We start from the raw sequence: 24193 nt of genomic DNA, 5'->3' as shown, positions 1-24193 counted from the left end.
TTTTCTTGTTTTGAAGAACCTCTGCTCTTCTATCATGTAAAAGTATTTGTTTTCAACAAATATCATCCATTGTTTTGTCTTAGCCAGTTAAGACCGGCAATTTCAGACACTGGGTGAATTTTAAGGCTACATCTGTTTAGTGTAAACATCAGGCTCTGCTTCTCTGTATATAAAGTCAATTTGTCATTTTTTTTACCTCAGTGCTCAATGGATAGTTTTTAACAGCTTTGTCTTGGTAATTTCTAAAATGAAACTAGAAGAAAATAGTAGATTTCTAGATTACAGAGACAGTGAGTTGCAGCACCTTCAAAATGGGAATATTAGACACACTGGTGGCCTGAGAAGTCGGAGTTCTATCATCCTGTCTCAAGAACCAAGTCGCAGTATATTTCATTGTAGGGCACCTCCAACAGCAGAAGAGACTGAGGTTAAATTTCATGTAGGTGAACAAGACGAGGAGGATGCAGACAGAAATCTTCTTTTTACACAACTCAATGAACTTGTCACAGTGCATGAAGATCCGATATGGAAGGAAACGGCAAGGTAATGTTGGTTCTTTTTGTATTACAGTTGTAGTTATATACTAAAAAAATCCATATGTACATTACAATTTCTTTTATTCATTCATATGAGTTGTGATCTCATATTGTTATACACTCTGGGTTTCATGCTCCCTTGTGGGTATCCATTCAAGGCAAGATGTAAATCCAGTGATAACTAAACAGACTTTACTTTAAGTGTCCTATACATACTTTTTTGCCTGATAAACTGCATGTAAAATACACACCTGTGTCACAGAGGACACCCGTGTCACAGAGGACACCCGTGTCACAGAGGACACCCGTGTCCTGGAGAAAAAGAAGCGTGGGAGCAAAGAGGAGGCTTCAGGGAGGGGGGATATATGTTAGGGGCATGTACTGGGCTGCCAACCTATTGCTGGTAGGCCTAATAGTAGATGATGCATGTCAGTTTGCCTAATTCTGCAGCATTTTTTGCTACAGTTTTACAGAGGGACCTAAATTTCAGACCTGTGCTAAATTTTAGTTATATTAATTATGGTGGGCTTGGATGGGCACACCCTGGCCCTCCTCATATAACCGTCCAAGAGCCATAACTTTTTTTTGTATTTTTCTTAAGATTTTACCTGTTTTCTACTGAATAATTAATATTTTAAACTATATTTATCCCTTATAGTATAGCACATGAATGGACGTGTATGGATAGTGTATAGTGCATTGTATATGTATAGACATCATAGTGCATTATAGCACGTGTATAGACATCATGACAGCGTCCCACTTCAGATGGTTACAACATCCCCTTTTATCCATTATGGTGGATATCTTTATGTGGCACGTAGACATAAACTGCTGTTGGAAAAGTAGACGGAGCTTGGAGGAAGCTGTAACTCAACCTGGGAAAGGATGACAAATTGACACTTTGCGCCATTTTTCTGTCGGACTTAACCCCTTAATAATGCGTGACGTAATAGTACATCACACATCGGCTTTGGGTGAATGGAGAGGGCTGAGTCCTCTCCATAGTCGGTAAGTGTTTGCTGCACATCACAGCAAACACTTATCGGTAACATCTGCAAAAGGTGCCAGTACCGATCGCGGGTGTTAACCCGTCGATTGCCGCTGGCAAAGCTTGGTGTAGATTGTTGCTCCCGAGGCTGTCTTGTTTTAACCTATGTGAATGTGTGATTCCCATGTGCGAATCGCACATTGTAATGAATGAGGAGAAAAATTCCCATATATTGCCATAGTGTAGTATGGCAATAAACAGTAGGATCAATCAGACAACCTAGGGTTAAAGCCGTAAGGGCAAACATTTACAAAAATTTAAACCTCTTGTACAAATAAAAAAATTAATCATTTTGCCATCTTCTGGCGTTAATAACCTTTTCATACTTCAGTGTATGGAGCTGTGTGTGATATAATTTTTTGCGACTTTTGGTGAGGTTTTCAATGCTACAATTGTAAGGACTGTGTGGCCTTATGATCACTTTTAATAGAATTTCATTTTCGTCTTTGGGCGCTATTTTCGATTACAGGCTTAAAAGCCGGGTATAACCATTGTAAACATACATATGAAAACATTTTTTGAAAAGTATATAAATTTGGTATCCCCATTATCGCATAAAAGCAAAAGAATAAGGTAGACATGTCATTCGAGGCACACAGTGAAAGCCATAAATTACAAGCACACAAGAAAATGGCACAAATGCATTTTTTTTTTACAAATTTCACTGCATTTAGAGATTTTTTTCCGCTTCCCAGTACACGGCATTGAATATTAAATACCGTCACTATGAAGTGCAATTTGTTATTACACAGAAAACAAGCCATCACAGAGCTCTTTACATGGAAAAATAAAAAAGTTGTGGCGGAGTAAAAAATTGAAACACAAAAATGAAAAAGGGCCTTGGCGTTAAGGGTTTAAAAGTTCTACGCTGCTCTCTTGATATGTGAAGTTAAGCCTCTTGTCTTTTACCTCATCAGGAGGTTTAACACCCAAATGTTGCATCCAGCCATGGAATAAACATAAACAATTTTTCATTTAATTTATTGAGTGCGGCCCCTTCTGTGGACTTAGATTATTAGATAGAGATTAATAAAGATAGATATTAATAGATACACTCCAGTCACACCCAGAGCTGCAATCTTATTCTTGCAATTATATACTCCAGTCACATCCAGAGCTGCAATCATCTATCTACTAGCAGGGGCAATGCCGTGGACTACCACTAGTATCAATAAAGTGTTGAGCTTTCATTACATACTGTCAGGGTTCTGGATCAGTGGACCCTCTGGACCACCACGCAAGGTGGTACTAGCCGACACCTGGGACCGGAATCTATGTGGCACCTGGTCTTGATCAGAGCCCGCCGCAAAGCGGGATGGACTTGTTGCGGAAGGGTGCCACCAGGTTATTCCACAGGTGCGACTAGCCCGCGGTGGCAGCCAAGGTCGACAGTCTAGTGGAAAGTTCAGGCACGGCATTAGGGCAGGCGGCAGAGATGCAAGTCAAAGTCCAATCCAGAGTCAGCAGTGGGCGATCAAAGCAGAGGGAAAGAGGAACACGGAACACAGGAACACGGGAGCTAAAGCACAGGAACACTGGAACGGGAACGAAGGAACACTGAAGGGCTTGCACGTCACATAAAATGGCTTGAAGATCCTTGAAGGGAATCCTGGGAAAAGTTGGCCTTTAAGGAAACCCGGAAGTGCCAGCAGCAAACAGCAGTGCCATGGCCCTTTAAATCTTCGAGGAAAGTGGAGAGGTGAGTTATACGCGAGGAACGGGGCAGCGCCATGGAGAGGGCCACAGGAGTGCCCGCATTCCGTGACATGGATCGTGGGGGCACCCGTGACACATACATTATGAATTTTTTAAAACGTCAATGATATATTATAATTTCAGAATATCTGCCTACTATTTCTACAGGTGGATTAAATTTGAAGAGAAAACTGAAGATGGAGGAGAAAGATGGAGTAGACCCCATGTTACCACACTTACCTTGCACAGTTTATTTGAGCTAAGAATGTGCTTTGAAAGAGGGATTATCTCACTTGATGCAGAAAACACCACATTTAAAGGACTTGTGGGTGAGTAACAGAAAATAAATCAATTAATTAGAATAAGAACTAAGGCACATATAAAAAATAACACCTGATTTATGTTAGAATAAGTGAAATAGAAAAGTACAGTGGGTAAAATGTATCACTAGATGTGCCCTAGAATTGTGTGTTGCTTATTAGCTAGCCTCCACAATAACTTTTGAACCGCAAGAGATATTTTGAAATCTGATTTTAATTTACTGTTAAAGTGTACAGGCAGTCCCCGGGTTACATACAAGATAGGGTCCGGAGGTTTGTTCTTAAGTTGAATTTGTATGTAAGTCGAAACTGTATATTTTATAATTGAAGTTGCAGACAAATTTCTTTCTTTTGTCCCAGTGACAATTGGAGTTTCAAAATTTTTGCTGTAATTGGACCTAGGATTATCAATAAAGCTTCATTACAGACACCTTACAGCTGATCATTGCAGCCTGGGACTATAGTAAAGCATCCAGAGAGCTTTACCAGAGGTCACAGGGGGCAGAGGGGTCCGTCTGTAACTATGAGTTGTCTGTAAGTCGGGTGTCCTTAAGTAGGGGACCGCCTGTACCTCCAATTTTGTGATGATGTTTTGGTTATATCTAATTCCCCCTTTCAAAACTAACATAATAATTTACATATTGGGGCTCATTTATTAAGGGTCCGAACTCCGCACTTTCGTAGGGTTTCCCGAATATTTCCGTTTTGTGCCGAATTGCCCTGGGTTTGTGGCGCTTCGGCGTCGGCTTGCACGCGACAGAAATCGGGGGCGTGGCCGTCGGACAACCCGACGGATTCGGGAAAACCGCGAAATTTAAAAAACTAATTGTGTCGCAAGATCAAGCACTCACATGCAGCAGGAAGAAGAAGGTGACACCTGCAGGAACTCAAACGCATGAATCGCGCGGACCCAAATCCTTGTCGGACAACGCACCGCGGGATCGCGACAGGACCAGGTAATTAAATGTGCCCCAACGTGTTTGTCACCTTTTTCTCACATTCTTTATGGCTGACATCAGAAAGACATCCCATTTCTGCCTGGTGACTGCTGCAACTAGCCACAAACCTCATCACCGATCTGCTGTCTGTGCCAGGTTCCCCACTGAAACCTTTAAAATGCTATTCTCATCTGAGCGATCATATTTCATTTAATTAATCTGCCATGTACATTTCTTCAATTGGGTGTTGTTAAAAATGTTCCTGTTTGAAGTTAATTTCCCATACATCTAGTTATATGATTGTTTAGAATCGGAATTGTTGTCCTTGGATATTACTACCTCTGCTGGCAAAATTGCACAAAGAAACAAATAGTTTTGCTTTTTGAAATGGCCGGGGGTTACCATATGTGAATGTGGTCTTATCCAAGGACTGCTATCTCATTTCTAAGGGGCAACGTGGCTACTTTTATTGGAAATTATCTTCACACAGGTAGATTTTTTTAACAACATGCAAAAGAAATCCATATATTCCTATGCTCAGGAATCGATGGCAGCCATTATCTGGCACAATGTTAGCAGCTATGTCTGAATAGAGTAGCAGGCAGAGGTGACTACCTCAATACAGCAGACCTAAAATTTTTAAATAAAAGTTGGATTCACCCTTTCATGTGTGGTTGAACACAGGACTGCAGGTCATATCTGCAACGATACTATGTGGTAATCTGTTACAGGTTCCGTGTAATAAGATTTTTTTTTTTACAGTATCTACGTAGCAACATTGGTGCTAATACCTTATCTTTGTAGTTCTTGAATGGTATGTATGTAGTAAGCTTTGTTTGAGTACTGTCTCTTAGTAGTAAGCGTGGTTTTGCTATCTAATAAACTAAGTTCTTGTTATGTTTTTATGTAGTAAGTTTTGTTCTGTTGTTGTATCCATTCTGGTACATTTTTAGCATAGTAAGTTTGCTTTTTGGTACAGTATCTATATAGCAATGCACGTTCTAGTACTGTATCTACAGTATATATTTTTGACCCCCCCAGAAGAAGGCTTAGATATCTCTGTATGGTTATGCTGCTGTAGATGGATAACAAAGCATTTTGACCAATAGAAAGGATTAGGAAGGAAGTTGTTCCACTTACTAAAATTGCTAATGATAAAATGTTCCCAAACTCTGTCGTTTTAATTGTAAATGTTGTTGCTGTGACTCGATGAATTAAGCTTAATGAAAGTTGTAAGTAAAGTTGTCCTACATGACAAGAGCCTTTGATTTGTGAAAAATACTGGAAGAATGCTTTAAATGAACTAAGGATTTTCTTCCAGCACTCCTAAATAATCTCCTAATTCTACCACATAGGATCTACATAAGCCCTCTCCAAACCACATCTTTTACAAAAACTGCTATATCTATAACTTATTTTATGCAACTTACCTGGAGTGCAATCGAATCTTAGTACTTCAAAAATGGTTTCTTATAATTCTGTAATAGGGCGTTACATAGATCCACCTCCGAAAATAATAGTCCCTTAACTTCTTTGTGCATTGTATCTTTCATATCTTTCCAGAGCACATTCTAAAACAAAGGATTTCCAGTGTTAGTGCAACTGCTGAAGAAAATGAAAACATATTACACACCCTTCTTCAAGGACATGTACATCACATAAAAAAAACTTACAGAAAAGTGATTAAAGATGTTTTTAAATTATCAGGTAAGTTATTTTAATGTGAAATTATATTGTTAACTACAGTGTATGTAAATTGGGGATACCTTTTGAGAAATTGAGAAATTAAAAGGAAATCTACCATAAAAGTCAAGCATAATAGACCATGGGCACTTGCTTATAGATCCAAGCACAGTGACTGGGGTAATCTTCTGATATTTGTTATCCATGGTCTCCTTTGTTCCTTAATGAACTTTTAAAATTATGCTAATAAGCCTGAAGGGCTCTGAGAGGTGTCACCAGAGGACTTCCATTCTGTAGCTTGACTGGCTGTTACACTGTGCAGGAGCACACCCCTCTACTATAATCCCACAGAGTGCTTGATTTTGATGGTAGATTTCCTTTAAAGAGAACCTTCCACATCCTGATAAATGTGGAGGTAAACATAATGTGCTGTAGGTTCTGCCACATAGTTTCACAGGCACTTCGAACTTTCATGGCTGCTAAGATAACAAAGCCCCTATATGCTGCAGATTCACAGGCTGTTACAGTGTGCAAGTGTACTCTTTGCTGTAGAGAGATTACATCAGGCAGAAGGAGCGGGAAGTGCTCAAGGATCAGGGGAAAGAAAGATAATCTAACAGTTCGTGAAGTTGCACCACAGAGGTGCACTGATAACACCCCCAAGAGCCCTTAAAGGGAACGTTTTTTCTTTCAAACTATAACTTGTATAAAACTTTACCTGGCTCCCTGTCTGCTTGTCCTCTGGGTCAACGTATAGACAAGGGGGTAGTTGTGAATAGGGCCCTCTACCTGTCAGGATCCATCTGATGAGCCTGCGCAACTCACCCAAGGGATAATGCAGGTAATCTGCAGCTGAAATCCCTGCCTGGAAAGGCAGTAGTTAAATGGGTGTAGGATATTATTCAATTATGTGGCTGTATTGTAAACTGGAGTGTGATTGGAGAGGTGCTACCACCTGACCAAGGGAAGTATTAAACCCCTGTGCAGGGGGAGCACATGGTCCAGTCTGCAGGGTATTTTGAGCACATGGACAGAGTGAACAGTGTTCAGCACACCTTTAGTGCTGTCACAAACCAATCCCAGGAACTGAGTTAGGAGACACAGTTCCATCTCAATATTCCCAGCCTGCATATACCATCAGGCTGGTGCATTATTCCTGCGGACCACTCTCCACGACCACTCCTATATCAGAATCCAAATCTGCTGTTTGACTGTTTTGGCCTGTTGCCTGCTACCTGAGTTGATTTGCACAATGTTGCCTCTGTCTGATCCCTGGATACGGCTGTCTACCACCACGGGCTTCCCCATCCAATACCCAGGGACCTTTCTTAAAGACACTTAGGGGTTGCCCCAGGGAGAACCAGTACTTCAGCCTCTACTTCCATATTTCCTGCCCTCCAGTAGGACAGCCCTCCGGTCCCTATACCATGCATTGTTACATCAGTGTGCCCTAGGCCGCAAAAACCAACCAGTCCAGTATTCTGGGCTTACGGCTGTCTCCAGGCTCCAAGAAAAGGCTAGGTCCCGGTGGGGGATGTTGAATATGCCTCCTCCACAAACAGCTCGTCCTCCTTGATTTCCTCTCGCGAACCTGTTCATGAAACTAGCTGCAATCTTATGCTGACAGCGTAAGCGCTAAAATGGCTTGCTCGGTCAGCGAGAAATGCAGGGAGGCGGAGTCAAGGAGCAATATAGCTGAGGGAGGTGGGAGGGTTTTTATAAATAAAAATTATGGAGGACAAGCTATATGTGGAGGAGGAATTCTTACTCTGAGCAAGAATGATTGAGCAGAATTAAAGCAATGGAAACTCCTTTTAACCGCTTTCATCATACTTTTTATGACCTGTGCACAAAATCATATTTTTTATACTGCAGAGAAGAAGGCATCTCCAAAAACCACACTTCTGGAAATACCTGAAAAGCCTTCACGTGAACAGGTGAGAAATGTTACTGCTTTAACCCATAGCTGTATAAGGCATGCTTTTTTGTCTATGTTTTGTGGATCATACATAAATATAATGCAAGGACTTCCTACCTGTCCAGTGAAGAGACTTGCCAGCAGCTGTTCGGCCAGCAGACGGGAAGTCCTTGCATTATATTTGTTTAATGCAGGGAATCCCATCCTCTGCTCTGTTTACAGCAAGTAGGCCAACATACAGTCCCGATTCCACTAGCTTCCACCATGTACGTGTCTTCATCAGTCAACAATTCTAGTCAGGTGCATTGCGAGTGAGTAGACAGCAGTACAGATGTGTGGTTTCCCCAAAACATCTGTAACATTACCACTGCCAGGGGTGTAGATGAAGGCTCATGAGCCCTGTTGCAAGAGTTTAATGTAGTTCAAAGTTACTAAATTTGGTGTTTTGCTTACAAGAAAAAGTAAAAAAAAAAAATTTCTGAGGGTGTAAGTAGATGGAAAATGGAAAGCAGGGTCTGTCAAAAGATATAAAAAAAATGAGCCAGCTTATCAGCGAGGGCGCTTTCGCACAATGCGTTGTGTCACGGTTTTTGATGCATTTTTGACGCATTCCAAAGGCTGCAGCCTTGTTCACATTCTTAGGTTATATTGCGTTTCCACTGCATTTTCTAAAACACAATGTAAACTCAGCATGTGATCAAGGCTGAAGCATTTGGAATGCATCAAAAATGCATCAAAAAACGCGACGCAATGCATCATGTGAAAGTTCCCTTACAGCAGAAGTCCAGCTCCGTTTTCTGTGTAGTGTCCGGCACAGGCAACAGAGCTCCTACTCTATTACTAGTGGATTGTAACAATAATTGGCCAGACAAAACTCTAATAAACTGTATATATTACAGTAGAATATTGGTGAATATTGTGAAAATGGACACAAGGTTATATGTCGGCTCCTTGCATCATACTGATTTTTTTTACTATGTCAACAGTATGCCTTACTATTTCAGTATTACAGTAAGTTATGTTCTCTTTCAGTTAAAAAATAAATTCAGGAAGAAGATTCCTTGTGGAACCGAAGCAGCAAACGTTCTTGTTGGTGAGGTGGACTTTTTGACTCAGCCATTTGCTGCTTTCATTCGATTAAAGGATGCAGCTGTATTTGGCACTTTGACGGAAGTGGCTCTTCCAACTAGGTAATATTGTTGTTGCCTTCAAGACTGGTCACAAGACTTTTGATGTCCCCTAATAACTGGAACTAGGTGTCCTTTTTTACAGACTCTACTTAAAGGAAACCTACCACTTGAAGTGGCAGGTTTCTGATGGAAATACCGGGCACCAGCTCAGGGTGAGCTTGTGCCGGAGCTTATTTTTGTTACCGATACCGCGGTTTAAAACACTTTTTAAACTTTATAGCCGGCGCAGGGAGGTACGCGCTCGGCGCTTACCATGCGCGCGGCTCTCCTTCACTTCCTGCGCCGGCTATAAAGTTTAAAAAGTGTTTTAAACCGCGATACCGTGGTTTAAAACACTAACAAAAATAAGCTCCGGCACCAGCTCACCCTGAGCTGGTGCCCGGTATTTCCATCTGAAACCTGCCACTTCAAGTGGTAGGTTTCCTTTAATGGGATATTTCTTGTGATCCCAAAGTTATAACTTGCTGATCTCTGAACTCCCCCTAGTGGCTACTGCAGGCAAATCATATGACCTTATGGTAAAGTAGGAGTACAGGCAGTCCCTTACTTAAGGACACCTGACTTACAGACGACCCATAGTTAAATATGGACCCCTCTGCCCCCTGTGACCTCTGGTGAAGTTCTCTGGATGCTTTACTTTGGTCCCAGGATGCAAATATCAGCTGTAAGGTGTCTGTAATGAAGCTTTATGGATAATCCTTGGTCCCATTACAGCAAAAAATTTTGAAACTCCAATTGTCACTGGGGCAAAAAAATGTTTTTGTCTGGATCTACAACTATAAAATATACAGTTTCGACTTACATACAAATTTAACTTAAGAACAAACCTATGGCCCATATCTTATATGTAACCCGGGGACTGCCTGTAGTTCAGTACCGGTCTTTCTTATCACAACCTCATAGCAAATAGATTAAATTGTAGATGATATTAAACCAAAATCAATAAAATAAAAAATAAAACACAATAAATGTAACTGGGTGTCCAAAGTAAAGCACATATGCTCTGTTGCTTTATTCACCTCTGTGTCACTGCTGGAGATAGCTGAAAGCAGTACTATACTCATTGCTCTGTTCATTGTTAGGGGGAATTCTGTGAGAGCCATAAACAATGAACGGCCACAGTGAACTAATGCTTCTTTCATTTGGCGGTTTAACAGATTTCTCATGATCGCTTTTGTTCAGTTTGATTTTCTTTCCTGTGGATAGAGGATAATTTGGTGTCACAGGATAATAATTAATAATTCACTTTTAATAACAGGAATATCAGTATATACAGGCAGTCCCCGGGTTACATACAAGATAGGGACTGTAGGTTTGTTCTTAAGTTGAATTTGTATGCAAGTCGAAACTGTATATTTTATCATTGTAGTTCCTGACAATTTTTTTTTTTGCCCCAGTGACAATTGGAGTTTCAAATTTTTTTGCTGTAATAGGACCAAGAATTATCAATAAAGCTTCATTGCAGACAATTTTAAGCTGATTATTGCAGTCTGGGACTATTTTAAAGCATCCAGAGAGCTTCACCAGAGGTCACAGTGGGCAGAGGGGTCTGTCTGTAACTATGGGTTGTCTGTAAGTCGGGTGTCCTTAAGTAGGGGACCGCCTGTATTTGAATATAGAAAATAGAATCATAATGAAACAGAACCCATATTTAAATGTAATATACAAGTGGATATGCTGTATTTTATTATATAAAAAATGTGCTGAAAAACTCAAACTTGGCTTATACTCGAGTCAAAAAATGCACGCTAGGACGGGGGGCGCTGCATGCTGGGACGGGGGTTGGCTATATACTGGGGCAGGGGCTGCAGGCTGTATACTGGGGCAGGGGCTGCTAGCTATATACTGCGGCAGGGGCTGCTGGCTATATACTGGGACAGGGGCTGCTGGCTATATACTGGGGAATGAGCTGCTGGCTATATACTGGGGCAGGGGGCTAGCTATATGGGCTGGTAGGATATATACTGGGGGGAAGGTGCTGGCTATATACTATGGTTCAGGGGCTGGCTGGCTATATACTGGGGAGGCTGTGACCAATGCATTTCCCACCCTCGGCTTATATTCGAATCAATTGGTTTTCACATTTTTTGTGGTAAAATTAGGGGCCTCGGCTTATACTCAGGTCGGCTTATACTCATGTATATATGGTACTTAAATTATTATTACGGTACTAAATTAAATTATCTGCAATATTAAAGTTGCTTTGATTCAACATTATTCAAATTACATTTATTGTTGTTCAGAAAGAACCATAATCGGCTAAGCCAAACTGAATTACTATGGCAGCTTATTTATTGGGATTTATATAAACACTACAGACAATGCAATGACAGAACTCCATGCAGACATTCTGCAGCAATCCAGTCCTTTGTTTCCTATGTGCACCCAGCATAAAATTAAGTCATTAAAGTATAGTTAAACTGAACATGAACTAGGGGAGGCTTTACTTAAACTTTAGCTACAGAAACATTAAAATTTACCCAAACACTATAACTAATATATAAGACACTATGATAATACAAGTACAATATAAGTATAATACATTGTGAGAAAAAAGATAGACCGCACTCACCCGATGTGATCCTTCATTACTTTATTGTAAGCTGGCGGGTGTGCGGGTGGCCATCCACGACTAGGCTACTAGGGCCATTTTGCTCTAAACAAATGGCCGGTAGCCTAGTCGTGGATGGCGTCCTGCTGCTCCAGCTTACAATAAAGTAATAACTTTGTTGCTTTCTGGCTGAGCACCACCGGGGTGCCTGGTCTTGTGAGTGATCTTGCAATATAAGTATAATATAAGAAATATATTCCATCAGAAATGTCTAAATTAGCCACTGTTTATTCTTGCAGATTTATTTTTATTCTTTTGGGTCCAAGAAGAAATACAAAATCTTATCATGAAATTGGAAGAGCCATTGCCACTTTACTCACTGATGAGGTAAATACATATATTTATTGAATAACATGAATATCTTCTTTCAATTTGGTATTACCTACTTTAGTCATATATTTCTGAGATTCTTCTCTGTAGTTGGGTCATATGATCTCATGGTCACCTTCTGAGTTGTCTCAGTGGGATCACCATCTCAGACATCAGGTTCTTGGATGATGCAGAAAACAAAATAATAATGGAGATGGCATTGCAGACTCACTGTATTCTTATGCAGCGTACAGAGAGAAGGATAGTCTGATTGTCCCCCCAGTGGGAAGAGATGATACGATTTCTAAGCGCTGTGCTGAGGTAAAATTGGATTGCTAGTCAAAGCTAGAGAAATCTAATGGTCAAGATGGTGTCCCAGGAGGCTGCATTCTAGGTAAATGAGAGTCTGTTAGACTCTGCATTTGTATTAAAATATTTTGCTGGAGTCCTTCTTCAAAAAAAGAGAATAATGGAAATATAATGCCTACTTGCAAAAATAATATACATTTTCTTTAACTTTATTCATTTAACCCCTTATCCTTGCCGGTTTTCTAATCCCTAACCAGGTCCTATTTTTAGATTCTGACATGCGTCAATATAACTGGCTATAACTTTGGAACGCTGTAAAATATCCAGGTGAATTTTTCGAGTGTTTACAAATTGTACTTCATGTTAGTTTTGAGTTTAATTATGAAAAATGTTGCTAAAATGTTGAAAAATTCCTCATTTGGGTTGCGTCATACCATCCAAATAACTTAATCACACACATTTAAAGGCTCCTTAGGGACCTGTGTTTTAGTTTCCCAAATTGATATTTGTTATTTTTAAGCTATGGTATTAATAAAAACCTTTATGCTTACCTACTCCCTTGCATCTTTTGACAACTGCACGATGTCCGCCCTGTCTTCACTGTGCAAGCGCCGTATTTGAGAAGCCATCATAATAGTAAAACTCTATAAATTACCCCATTGTAGAAAGTTTGCCCCTCAATGTATAAAAAACAATATAAGTAATATATAACTGACAGCCGCAGCTTCTGGTGTTGGCAACCCTTATGAGACAATGTATGGCGGTTTGCAGGAAGGGGCTAGATTTTGCACAGTATATTTGTCATACTTGCCTTACAATTTTAACCCCTTTATGACTGTATAACCTTATAATTAGGAGACAAATTACTAAAAATGTGAAAAAGGGGAATGTGCCTCCTGTTACTGTGGATTGAACCCACCACACCTCTAATGGACAGAGCTGATCCTCCTACATCAGCCCCAGGGTATGACAAGTAATTGTTCAAGCCAAATTGTAAAAAAAACTGTGAATAAAGGGTTTTTAATAAAAACAAATAATTAAATAAACAACACCATTACACATACATATTTGGTAAAGCACAAAATCATGACCCCTCTCCCACACTCACATATTTGGTATGGTCGCCTCCATAACAACCTGTACATTAAATCGGAAACATTCCGATGTACACCTTACAAAAACAAAAAAGTTGCCAAAGGTGTTAATTTTTCAGCAAATCCCTTCACAAAAATGAACTAAAAAGAGACCAAAAATGTTATAAGCACCAAAATGGTACCACTGAAAAGAACAATCTGTCATACAAAAAATAAGCTCTCAACCAGCTCTCTGTCAACCAAAAAATACTAAAGTTATACCTACAAAAAGATGGCAATAGTAAAACAAAAGAGATTTTATCTATATTAGATTTTCTTCAATAGAAAAGAATTATTAAAAACTATATAGGTATAAGTAGGTATCATCATAATTGTTGTGATGCATAGAATTCAAATCACATATTAAGGTATGGTAAATAGTAAATTAAAAATCCTTATCCAGAATTGATGATTTTCTTTTACTCTTATTAAAGAGTCACCTTATATATATTAATATATTAATTTAGCCCAAAAAAATAAAATGTCAAAATTCCACCTGATTTTGTTTTAACCCGTGTGAAACAATTAAAGGATTAACAAACTTCATAAAAGTTGTTTACATACATTGAGGAATGTAGTTTCTATAATGGGGAAATTTGATTAGATCTCTTAGATTCACTCGACTCTAGGTCCCTACAAAGAATGATTTTGCCTTTTTTATGAAAATGTGAAAAACCGCACTTATAAATTGGAAGCCTCAATCTACAAAATTAGGAGAGGCATACAAAACCATTGTAACATAAAGCTCACATTTGGGAAATGTTTGTCATCAAGTTATTTTGCTGTTCCGACAATGTGACAGATTAAAGCAAAACATATGACCCATTTTTTTTTAAACTAAGCTGAAGTCATGAGAAAACAATCTCATCTGGATATGTTAAAAGGTTCCAAAGTTATAACCATAGTGACACGTCAGATTTGAAGTCGTTAAGGGGTTAACACATAATGGTCTCAAAACAGATTGATCTCTGTCTCAAAGTGTTTGACATTTTAGTTCATTTACCTTTCTGTAGAGTTATAGATTTTGCCTCACAACATGTTATTTACTATATGCAGAGCTTTGGCACTCCTTTTAAAAAATTTATACTTTCTCCTTTTTATTTTTATAAAATTATTTGTAGTTGTTCCGGAAAATTGCATACAAGGCTCTGAACAGAGATGAACTAATTGCAGGAATTGATGATTTTTTAGATGAAGTTGCTGTTTTACCCCCTGGCAAATGGGATCCTACAGTGCGTATACAACCTCCTAAATTTGTGCCATCTGTGCATAAAAGGTAAAATGCTCAATATCAGTGGAAGAGATCAATTTTTATATAGTTTAATCACAGTGCAGTGGCTTTGTTATTTGCATTTATTATCACCTTGTTTATTGCTCTATCCGTTTATGGTAAAAGTTTTACCTTAGGCTAAGTTTAACGCCTTAGGGCTCTGCGTCCAATATAATAGTGCACGCCGTGAGTGGAAGTGGTAGTAGTCCAGAGGAGGTAGTAGAGCATGTTGTGTATGGAAGTGGTAGTAGTCCAGAGGAGGTAGTAGAGCACGTCGTGTATGGAAGTGGTAGTAGTCCAGAGGAGCTAGTTGAGCATGCGGTGTATGGAAGTGGTAGTAGTGCATGCCGTTTGTGGAGGAGGTAGTAGTCCAGAGGAGCTGAGGTAGTAGTGCATGCCGTGTGTAAAGGCAGTAGTAGTGCATAAAAAATAGAAAAAAATGTAGGACCCAACACTCATGGTCATGGTAAACAATACTATAAAAACTTAATCTTTAATCAAAAAACCTTAAAAAGGTATCTAAAAAAAAAAAAAAAGCAAAGGGAACATCACTGATGTATCTTAGTAGAATACATGCATAATATGACATATAAGCCAAATAGGAAAGGAGAGGAACAAAGATCGCTTTCTTGTGGTGGGGAACGGGAAAAAGTTTTTGGGAATATTTGGGAAGGGAGCTCTAATGAAAACATCGAAATACCAAACTAAACTCTTGACGGATAGTTTAACTAGGGTTGCCATACACTATTGAAAAAAATCTTCTTTGTTGTTAAATAAACTATGAATTTTATCATTTACCATAATCCACATGAGTTTAGAGAAGCACAGTTCAAGTGGGACAATAGATTTTTTCCATGAGAAGATAAACCGGTTGGATAGCACAGTGGGTACAGAACCCATGCTCGTTACTGTAGTACATTACTGTGATCCTATCACTGTCTTGGTTAGTGGTTTGTGGACCTAAAACCTGATTTTCCTATACACGCGATCCCCCACTTAAGGAAACCTGACTTACAGATGACCTCTACTTACAGACAGTCCTTTTTGTCCACTGTGACCTCTCCCAAAGCTCTCTTTAGTCCCAGATTGCAATGATATGTGTAAGGTGTCTGTAATTTAGCTATATTAAGAATCTTTGTTCACATGACAGCACAAAATATTTTAAAATCCAATTATTAAAGGGATGGAAAAAAATGCCTGTTGTGATACACAATATACCTTTTTGACTTATGAGCTTCGAGTATAAGCCAAGTTTTTCAGCATAAAAATGTGCTGAAAAACTTAAACTCGGCTCATACTAGAGTCTATGGGGAAAAAAACTCTGTACTCACCTTTCCGACCCCCCCCCCCCGGGTCCTTTTCTGTCTTCTGATGCTCCACAGTCGGAGCTTCTGAAGGTGAGTGTACTAGGGGGTAGAGGCTGCCTATATATGAGGGTGCTGATGGCTATATACTAGTGGGCAGGAGCTGGCTATATAATGGAAGACATGGACTGCTGGCTATATACTAGGGGGCATGGGCTGCTGGCAAAATAATGGGGGGCAGGGGCTGGTTGTATACTGGAGACTTGGGCTGCTGGTTATATACTGGGGGCAGGGGCTGCTGGCTATATACTGGGGGGCAGGGGCTTCTGGCAAAATACTGGGGGGCAGGGGCTGCTGGCAAAATACTGGGGGGGTAGGGGCTGCTGGCTATATACTGGATGCATTTCCCTCCTAGGTTTATACTTGAGTCAATAAGTTTTATTATAACTGACTATACACTCACCGGCCACTTTATTAGGTACACCATGCTAGTAACGGGTTGGACCCCCTTTTGCCTTCAGAACTGCCTCAATTCGTCGTGGCATAGATTCAACAAGGTGCTGGAAGCATTCCTCAGAGATTTTGGTCCATATTGACATGATGGCATCACACAGTTGCCGCAGATTTGTCGGCTGCACATCCATGATGCGAATCTCCCGTTCCACCACATCCCAAAGATGCTCTATTGGATTGAGATCTGGTGACTGTGGAGGCCATTTGAGTACAGTGACCACATTGTCATGTTCAAGAAACCAGTGTGACATGATTCCAGCTTTATGACATGGCGCATTATCCTGCTGAAAGTAGCCATCAGATGTTGGGTACATTGTGGTCAAAAAGGGATGGACATGGTCAGCAACAATACTCAGGTAGGCTGTGGCGTTGCAACGATGCTCAATTGGTACCAAGTGGCCCAAAGAGTGCCAAGAAAATATTCCCCACACCATGACACCACCACTACCAGCCTGAACCGTTGATACAAGGCAGGATGGATCCATGCTTTCATGTTGTTGACGCCAAATTCTGACCCTACCATCTGAATGTCGCAGCAGAAATCGATACTCATCAGACCAGGCAACGTTTTTCCAATCTTCTACTGTCCAATTTTCGATGAGCTTGTGCAAATTGTAGCCTCAGTTTCCTGTTCTTAGCTGAAAGGAGTGGCACCCGGTGTGGTCTTCTGCTGCTGTAGCCCATCTGCCTCAAAGTTCGACGTACTGTGCGTTCAGAGATGCTCTTCTGCCTACCTTGGTTGTAACGGGTGGCGATTTGAGTCACTGTTGCCTTTCTATCAGCTCGAACCAGTCTGCCCATTCTCCTCTGACCTCTGGCATCAACAAGGCATTTCCGCCCACCTCACTGGATGTCTTTTCTTTTTCGGACCATTCTCTGTAAACCCTAGAGATGGTTGTGCGTGAAAATCCCAGTAGATCAGCAGTGTCTGAAGTACTCAGACCAGCCCTTCTGGCACCAACAACCATGCCACGTTCAAAGGCACTCAAATCACCTTTCTTCCCCATACTGAGCTCGGTTTTAACTGCAGGAGATTGTTTTGACCATGTCCACATGCCTAAATGCACTGAGTTGCCGCCATGTGATTGGCTGATTAGAAATTAAGTGTTAACGAGCAGTTGGACAGGTGTACCTAATAAAGTGGCCGGTGAGTGTATATGGTAGGTACAAAGTCAACTTAAGCAAAAACCTTATTTTGTACATAACCTGGGGGTGGCCTGATCTTCTAAAGATAAGATTTTTTAAAATTATGTCCTAACATGTTGAATGACAGAATTCAAAGAAGGTGTTTTTTTATTTCTCTCTTAACTGCCATAAACAAAATATCAACATTTCTTTGAGGCCAAAATTGGGCAAAGTTCTTAAAGGACACCTGTCATCAGGTCTCTGTCACTAGTCCTGTCACCACTACATGTTGGAGCAGCTCACAAGGATCCCATCCCAGCCTTTATCGAGTTATTTCATACATTAATCACTGAAAAATAATCTATTCTTTATTATGTAAATTAGGCTGGTCACATGGTCAGAGGCAGTGATGTCACCCCTGTTACACCTGCCCTCTCCTCCCCCTGCTCATGTTTGTGTGTAATGTATAGTAAAGCATTGATATTGTGTGTGTGCTGCATCTCCTGACATGCTGCATCCTCCTAATACACAGAGACACAGACATCAGCTACACAAGTACCTGACATGTTCTCCTATAACAGTGGTGGCGAACCTATGGCATGGGTGCCAGAGGTGGCACTCAGAGCCCTTTCTGTGGGCACTCAGGCCATCACCACAGGACAGAGTACACCAAACAGGACCAAATCTATCAAATCTTCTTGCTGCCCAGGCAACTTGGATAGAAGCTATAATGAAAGTCTGAATTTGCCCTCCTTCATTCAACTGTATTGGTGGCCTCAGGCGGCCAATGCAATTGAAAGAAGTGGAAGAGCAGGTAGCAATTAGTTACTGCTTAAAATGCCATGTTGGCACTTAACGGTAAATAAGTGGATTTTGGTTGTAGTTCGGGCACTCGGTCTCTAAAGGGTTCGCCATCACTGTCCTATAACATGGCTGCCTGGAGCTGTTGTATCTGTCCTATACACACACAGGCTGCAGGGGGCGCCAGCACCAGGAAGCACATCATTATACAGCCTCACATCATTATACAAGCTGTCAGTCAAGCACTGGGGGTGTGGCTGTACCTCCCACTCATTAGCTTGAATATGCTAATGACTCATTGGACATTTCACAGGTCATTTGCATACAGCTTTAGGACCTCATTGCTTAGGTTTACAGGCATGAAGAGGGACAATGAAGGGATAGAGGCAATGCTTTCTAATGGCAGTTTATGAAAATCTATTTAGATTAGGGGGGTTATTTTGCATGACGGGTTCTCTTTAAGTGGTTACATAAAATGCAACTACTTATGATATTTTTAACACGTGTGACTTGGAAAAGTAGAACTTACTGACAGTTTAAAAAAAACCTGCATGTGTGTTCGAAAAATGCTAGTGTGAAAGTGGCATTAGTCCCCCTACCTATCTCTAGATCCATGATCTAGAATTAATTTGATTAAAAAGACTAAAATCTAGAATGTAAAAATAAAAAATCTATATACAATATTTGTGAAATGAAAAATAGATTTTGCAAACTGTTTTTGATGTTTCCTATTATTACATTTTCATTGTATAAGTTAATGCACTTTTAACAGGCAAGCAATGCTTCAAAGAGTATCAAACAATCACTGCAATGGAAAGCACCATGACACCGAGAAATTAGCACATGGCCATTCTCATGTCAGTGAAGAACTACTAAAAACAACCAAGTAAGCATATTATTGGATTTAAATGGATACATGTTTAATCAGTGTTTGTCTCCCTGTATCAAATATTTCAGAGATGCCATTTATGATGATTTTAAGAACCAGGGGTGGGCCAGGAATTTAAGTGGCTCTGGAAAAAACTGCTCCAAAGTACAATAATATAACTAATATGACACAGCTCCTATGCACAAGAATATAACTTCTGTTATACTGTCCCCTATGTACAGAAATGTAACTACTATAATACAGCCCCAATGTACAACCATTTAACTACAATATCACTGGCTCCTATGTGCAAGAATTGAACTACTACCGTGTTTTTCTAAAAATATGACCTACCTCAAGAATATGTTGCAGGGTCTGCTACATAGATTCAGGGGGGCTTTGAATTTTCTTTCTTGCCCCTATGGTCCCATTTGCAGTATCTGAACATTATAATTCTCTGCAGGTGCTTGAAGGGGGAATAATGCTAATTATAATATTATCATAACACATAGACCTACCTCTCTCTCTCTGGAGAGGATTATAAAGGTCAGATATGTTTAATTATAACTCAGCAACTGTTGGGACTAAAAAGAAAATTGTAAGTGCCCCTATACAGCATAATGAAAAGTATACTTTAATAGCACACAAGGATTGTGTTTCTAGGTGGCACAATGAAAAATATCAACTGTTAAATTTACAGTCGGGAGTATATACATATACAGCTCCCACCCCAAATTCAACTTTAAATATTGACATATCTATAGCATCTACAAACACAGTCCATAATACTGCAGCCTGCAGTTTTCTTCTGCTACTGCGCTAATCGTGGGAGAAGGGAAATGTGGTTTATTACAGATTCTCCCTTCTCCACTCCTTACAGCATCACGCTGAAGTAGCAAGGTGAACAGAGGAGGAGAGGTGGCACTGCTGTGGGCAGTACAGACCACCACCATGTCTGTAGGGGTTAATTAGAGCTGCCAGACCCAGTCCAGCTCTGATCCAACATCCAAACCCACAGGGAGTTGTTTCCCACTGTAACTGGGGCTTTCACAGGTGAAAACCAGAATAAAAGTGTGATAATGTCCCCCATGGGTCTTTTATGACCTCATGGGGGACATATAAAGTTAAAATTTTTTTAAAGTTAAAATATACACACACATATTACATATATGGTAAATAAATAATTAAAAATTAATATTAATATTCCCCACTAAAATAAAAAAAATTCCCAGCTGCTCTCTAAAAACCTTGCCATAGTCGCCCCGGTTTTCCCCAGACTGGTACAAGAAATATAACTACTATAATACTGCTCCCTATATACAAGAATATAACTACTATAATACTGCTCCCTATATACAAGAATATAACTACTATAATACTGCCCTTATGTACAAGAATATAACTACTATAATACAGCCCCCTATGTACAAGGATATAACTACTATAATACTGCCCCCTATGTACAAGGATATAAATACTATAATACTGCCCCCTATGTAAAACAATATAACTACTATAATACTGCCCCCTATGTACAAGAATATAACTACTATAATACTGCCCCCTATGTACAAGAATATAACTACTATAATACTGCCCCCTATGTACAAGGATATAACTACTACAATACTGCCCCCTATGTACAAGAATATAACTACTACAATACTGCCCCCTATGTACAAGGATATAACTACTATAATACTGCCCCCTATGTACAAGGATATAAATACTATAATACTGCCCCCTATGTACAAGAATATAACTACTACAATACTGCCCCCTATGTACAAGGCTATAACTACTATAATACTGCTCCCTATGTACAAGGATATAACTACTATAATACTGCCCCCTATGTACAAGGTATATAACTACTATAATACTGCCCCCTATGTACAAGAATATAACTACTACAATACTGCCCCATATGTACAAGGATATAACTACTATAATACTGCCCCCTATGTACAAGAATATAATACTATAATACTGCCCCCTGTGTACAAGAATATAACTACTATAATACTGCCCCCTATGTACAAGGATATAAATACTATAATACTGCCCCCTATGTAAAACAATATAACTACTATAACATTGCTCCCTCCCTCCAAAGACTGCTATTCCCCCAGCCCTCGCCGGGTAACTTAAGTCACACTTGGACACTGAACAAACACTCCCACACTAGCTTTTCTGTTTGCTTTTTAAAGGTTTTGGTGCCAAATAAGCTACTCCTTTCTCTACAACAAAATCTTAAAAATTGAAATATGTACAATAAAGGAAACATAATAATAATAATAACAATAATTCCTTATAATTTATAGCGCTCACAGATTACGCAGCGCTGCACAGAGCTTGCTAAATCAGTCCATAAATAATAAATACATACTTTAACCACTAAAAGTAATAAATTCTATATGGTTCCACACTTAATAGCTCCACATTTTTTCACAAATACAGCTAGGTTCCCATAGAGCCCTATTAACTAACTGATACTCTTCTTCTAACTAAAAATTGTTTCCCTCACATCACCATACTGTATAGTAAACTTTGTAAACTTGCTTTCAATATATACAGATTTAGAGTCAATGGGGCATCCAGCAGCTCCTTCCCATGCCTTCCCAGCATCAGCAATTAATGTCTTCTGACCAGGATGAAATTATCTAAGGTCATTTTGCCTCCTAACATTTGAAAACTGTACCTCATGTATTTATCTGATCACATGAAATCACAGCATACCTTCATGGACTTCTACTCCTCCGCATGCCTCCATGGGGGCATGCTGTGATTTCATGTGATCTTATATATGCATGGGGTAAAATGACCATAGATGATTTCACCCTGGTTAATTGATGATGCCTAGAAGGTATGGGGAGAAGCTGCTGGATTAATCCTGAGGAGGTCATGCCTCCTCAACTCAAGCTAGATCTGGCTATATGCAAGGCAAGATTACAAAGTTGATTTTAGGGGGATATTAGGGAAGCATTTTTTAGCTAAAGGAAGAGTGTCATTTAAGTAATAGGGCTCTATGGGAACCTGCCACTAGCTGTATTTATGAAAAATGGAGAACCATGGAGAATTGTATGGTGGCAGTGTGGTTAAAATAATTTTTTAAGTGAACTTTATTGTTTTGGCATATTTTTGATACTGTGACAACCATGTCCATTTTGTCATTAAGGTGTTTTGGAGGCCTCATTAAAGATGTAAAAAGAAAAGCACCTTGGTATTGGAGTGATTTTTATGATGCCCTGAATCTTCAATGCTTTGCATCAATTTTATTTATCTATCTGGCAACTGCAACAAATGCTATCACTTTTGGTGGTATGCTAGGGGATGCAACAGACAACATGCAGGTAAAGTATTTACCATTCATAAATATTTTCTCGATTTCCCTTTTATGTTTTTTGTTATTTGATTTTGTTTTAATAGCATCTACATTGTAACTAGAGATGAGCGAACACTAAAATGCTCGGGTACTCGTTATTCGAGACGAACTTTTCCCGATGCTCGAGTGCTCGTCTCGAATAACGAACCCCATTGAAGTCAATGGGAGACTCGAGCATTTTTCAAGGGGACCAAGGCTCTGCACAGGGAAGCTTGGCCAAACACCTGGGAACCTCAGAAAAGGATGGAAACACCACGGAAATGGACAGGAAACAGCAGGGGCAGCATGCATGGATGCCTCTGAGGCTGCATAATCGCACCATTATGCCAAAATTATGGGCAACAGCATGGCCATGACAGAGTGACAGAATGAAGCTAGATAGCATCTAAAACATCCAATAATTGACCCTGACACTATAGGGGACGGCATGCAGAGGCAGCGGCGGCAGGCTAGAGAGTGTCATGGCGACATACCCTAAATGGACTCAGGCTTCAAACCAATGGGTGGCAGAGAGGAACCAAAGGAGGTGAGCAAGAAGCGCTCAAATAATATCGGTACATGATAAAAGTTTGCCAGTATATTTTGTGGATTACACAGCAGGGTGGCGACAAAGTTAACATGGAAGCCATGAAAACAACCCAAAATTCTGCCTGACACAGCTCGTTTGATAAGGGGACGATGTATGGAGGCAGTGAACTAGTAGTAGATTAAAGGTGCTGCAGTTAAAACTATGTTAGTTGGATCTTGGCATGGAGCTGGCGCTCCGCTGCCAGGCGAGCTTTCGCCAATCCAAGCCCCTGTCTATAGGCTACTCCCCAAACAGCACTTCTAAGAACCTTTTGTATAAGATCAAGTGTAGTAGCGTTCTTATAAGTTTAGGATATGCCGGGTGAGGGGAATGTAAACAGATGCGCAAGAAGCGCTGAAATAATATCCCTAAATGGTAAAAGTTTGCAAGTATATTTTGGGGATTACACAGCAGGGTGGCGACAAAGTTAACAACTTTGATGTGGAATGCCCTGTAATAGCTCTTGGGCGGTGTGCCTTTTATCGCCTAGGCTCAGCAGTTTCAGCACCGCCTGCTGTCGCTTAGCGACGGCACTGCTGCTGTGCCTAGAGCTACCGACTGATGGCGCCATGCCCACGGATGGTAATTCGGAGGAGGAGGAGGTGGAGGAGGGGTGGGAGGAGGTATAGTAGGCCTTTGAGACCTGGACCGAGGTAGGCCCCGCAA

The 24193-nt window shown here is 40.2% G+C and overlaps 1 protein-coding gene across 1 annotated transcript in view; it reads left to right on the top strand.

Annotated features, from left to right (window-relative positions):
- The first annotated feature begins 220 nt into the window (after nt 1–220).
- Nucleotides 221–24193, top strand: part of SLC4A9 (solute carrier family 4 member 9) — a 57785-nt gene continuing 33812 nt past the window's right edge. Inside the window, exons 1-9 of the mRNA XM_072145784.1 lie at nt 221–543; nt 3451–3611; nt 6104–6247; nt 8099–8160; nt 9174–9331; nt 12182–12269; nt 14815–14969; nt 19479–19592; nt 22753–22927. Coding sequence (XP_072001885.1) covers nt 248–543; nt 3451–3611; nt 6104–6247; nt 8099–8160; nt 9174–9331; nt 12182–12269; nt 14815–14969; nt 19479–19592; nt 22753–22927 — 1353 coding nt within the window. The 5' untranslated portion in view covers nt 221–247. The remainder of the gene's footprint in view (nt 544–3450; nt 3612–6103; nt 6248–8098; nt 8161–9173; nt 9332–12181; nt 12270–14814; nt 14970–19478; nt 19593–22752; nt 22928–24193) is intronic.

This window comes from Engystomops pustulosus, chromosome 4 (assembly GCF_040894005.1).
Source record: "Engystomops pustulosus chromosome 4, aEngPut4.maternal, whole genome shotgun sequence".
Classification (NCBI taxonomy): Eukaryota; Metazoa; Chordata; class Amphibia; order Anura; family Leptodactylidae; genus Engystomops; species Engystomops pustulosus.
The sequence above is the reverse complement of the archived record's forward strand: the minus strand, read 5'-3'. Positions and strand labels throughout refer to the sequence as shown.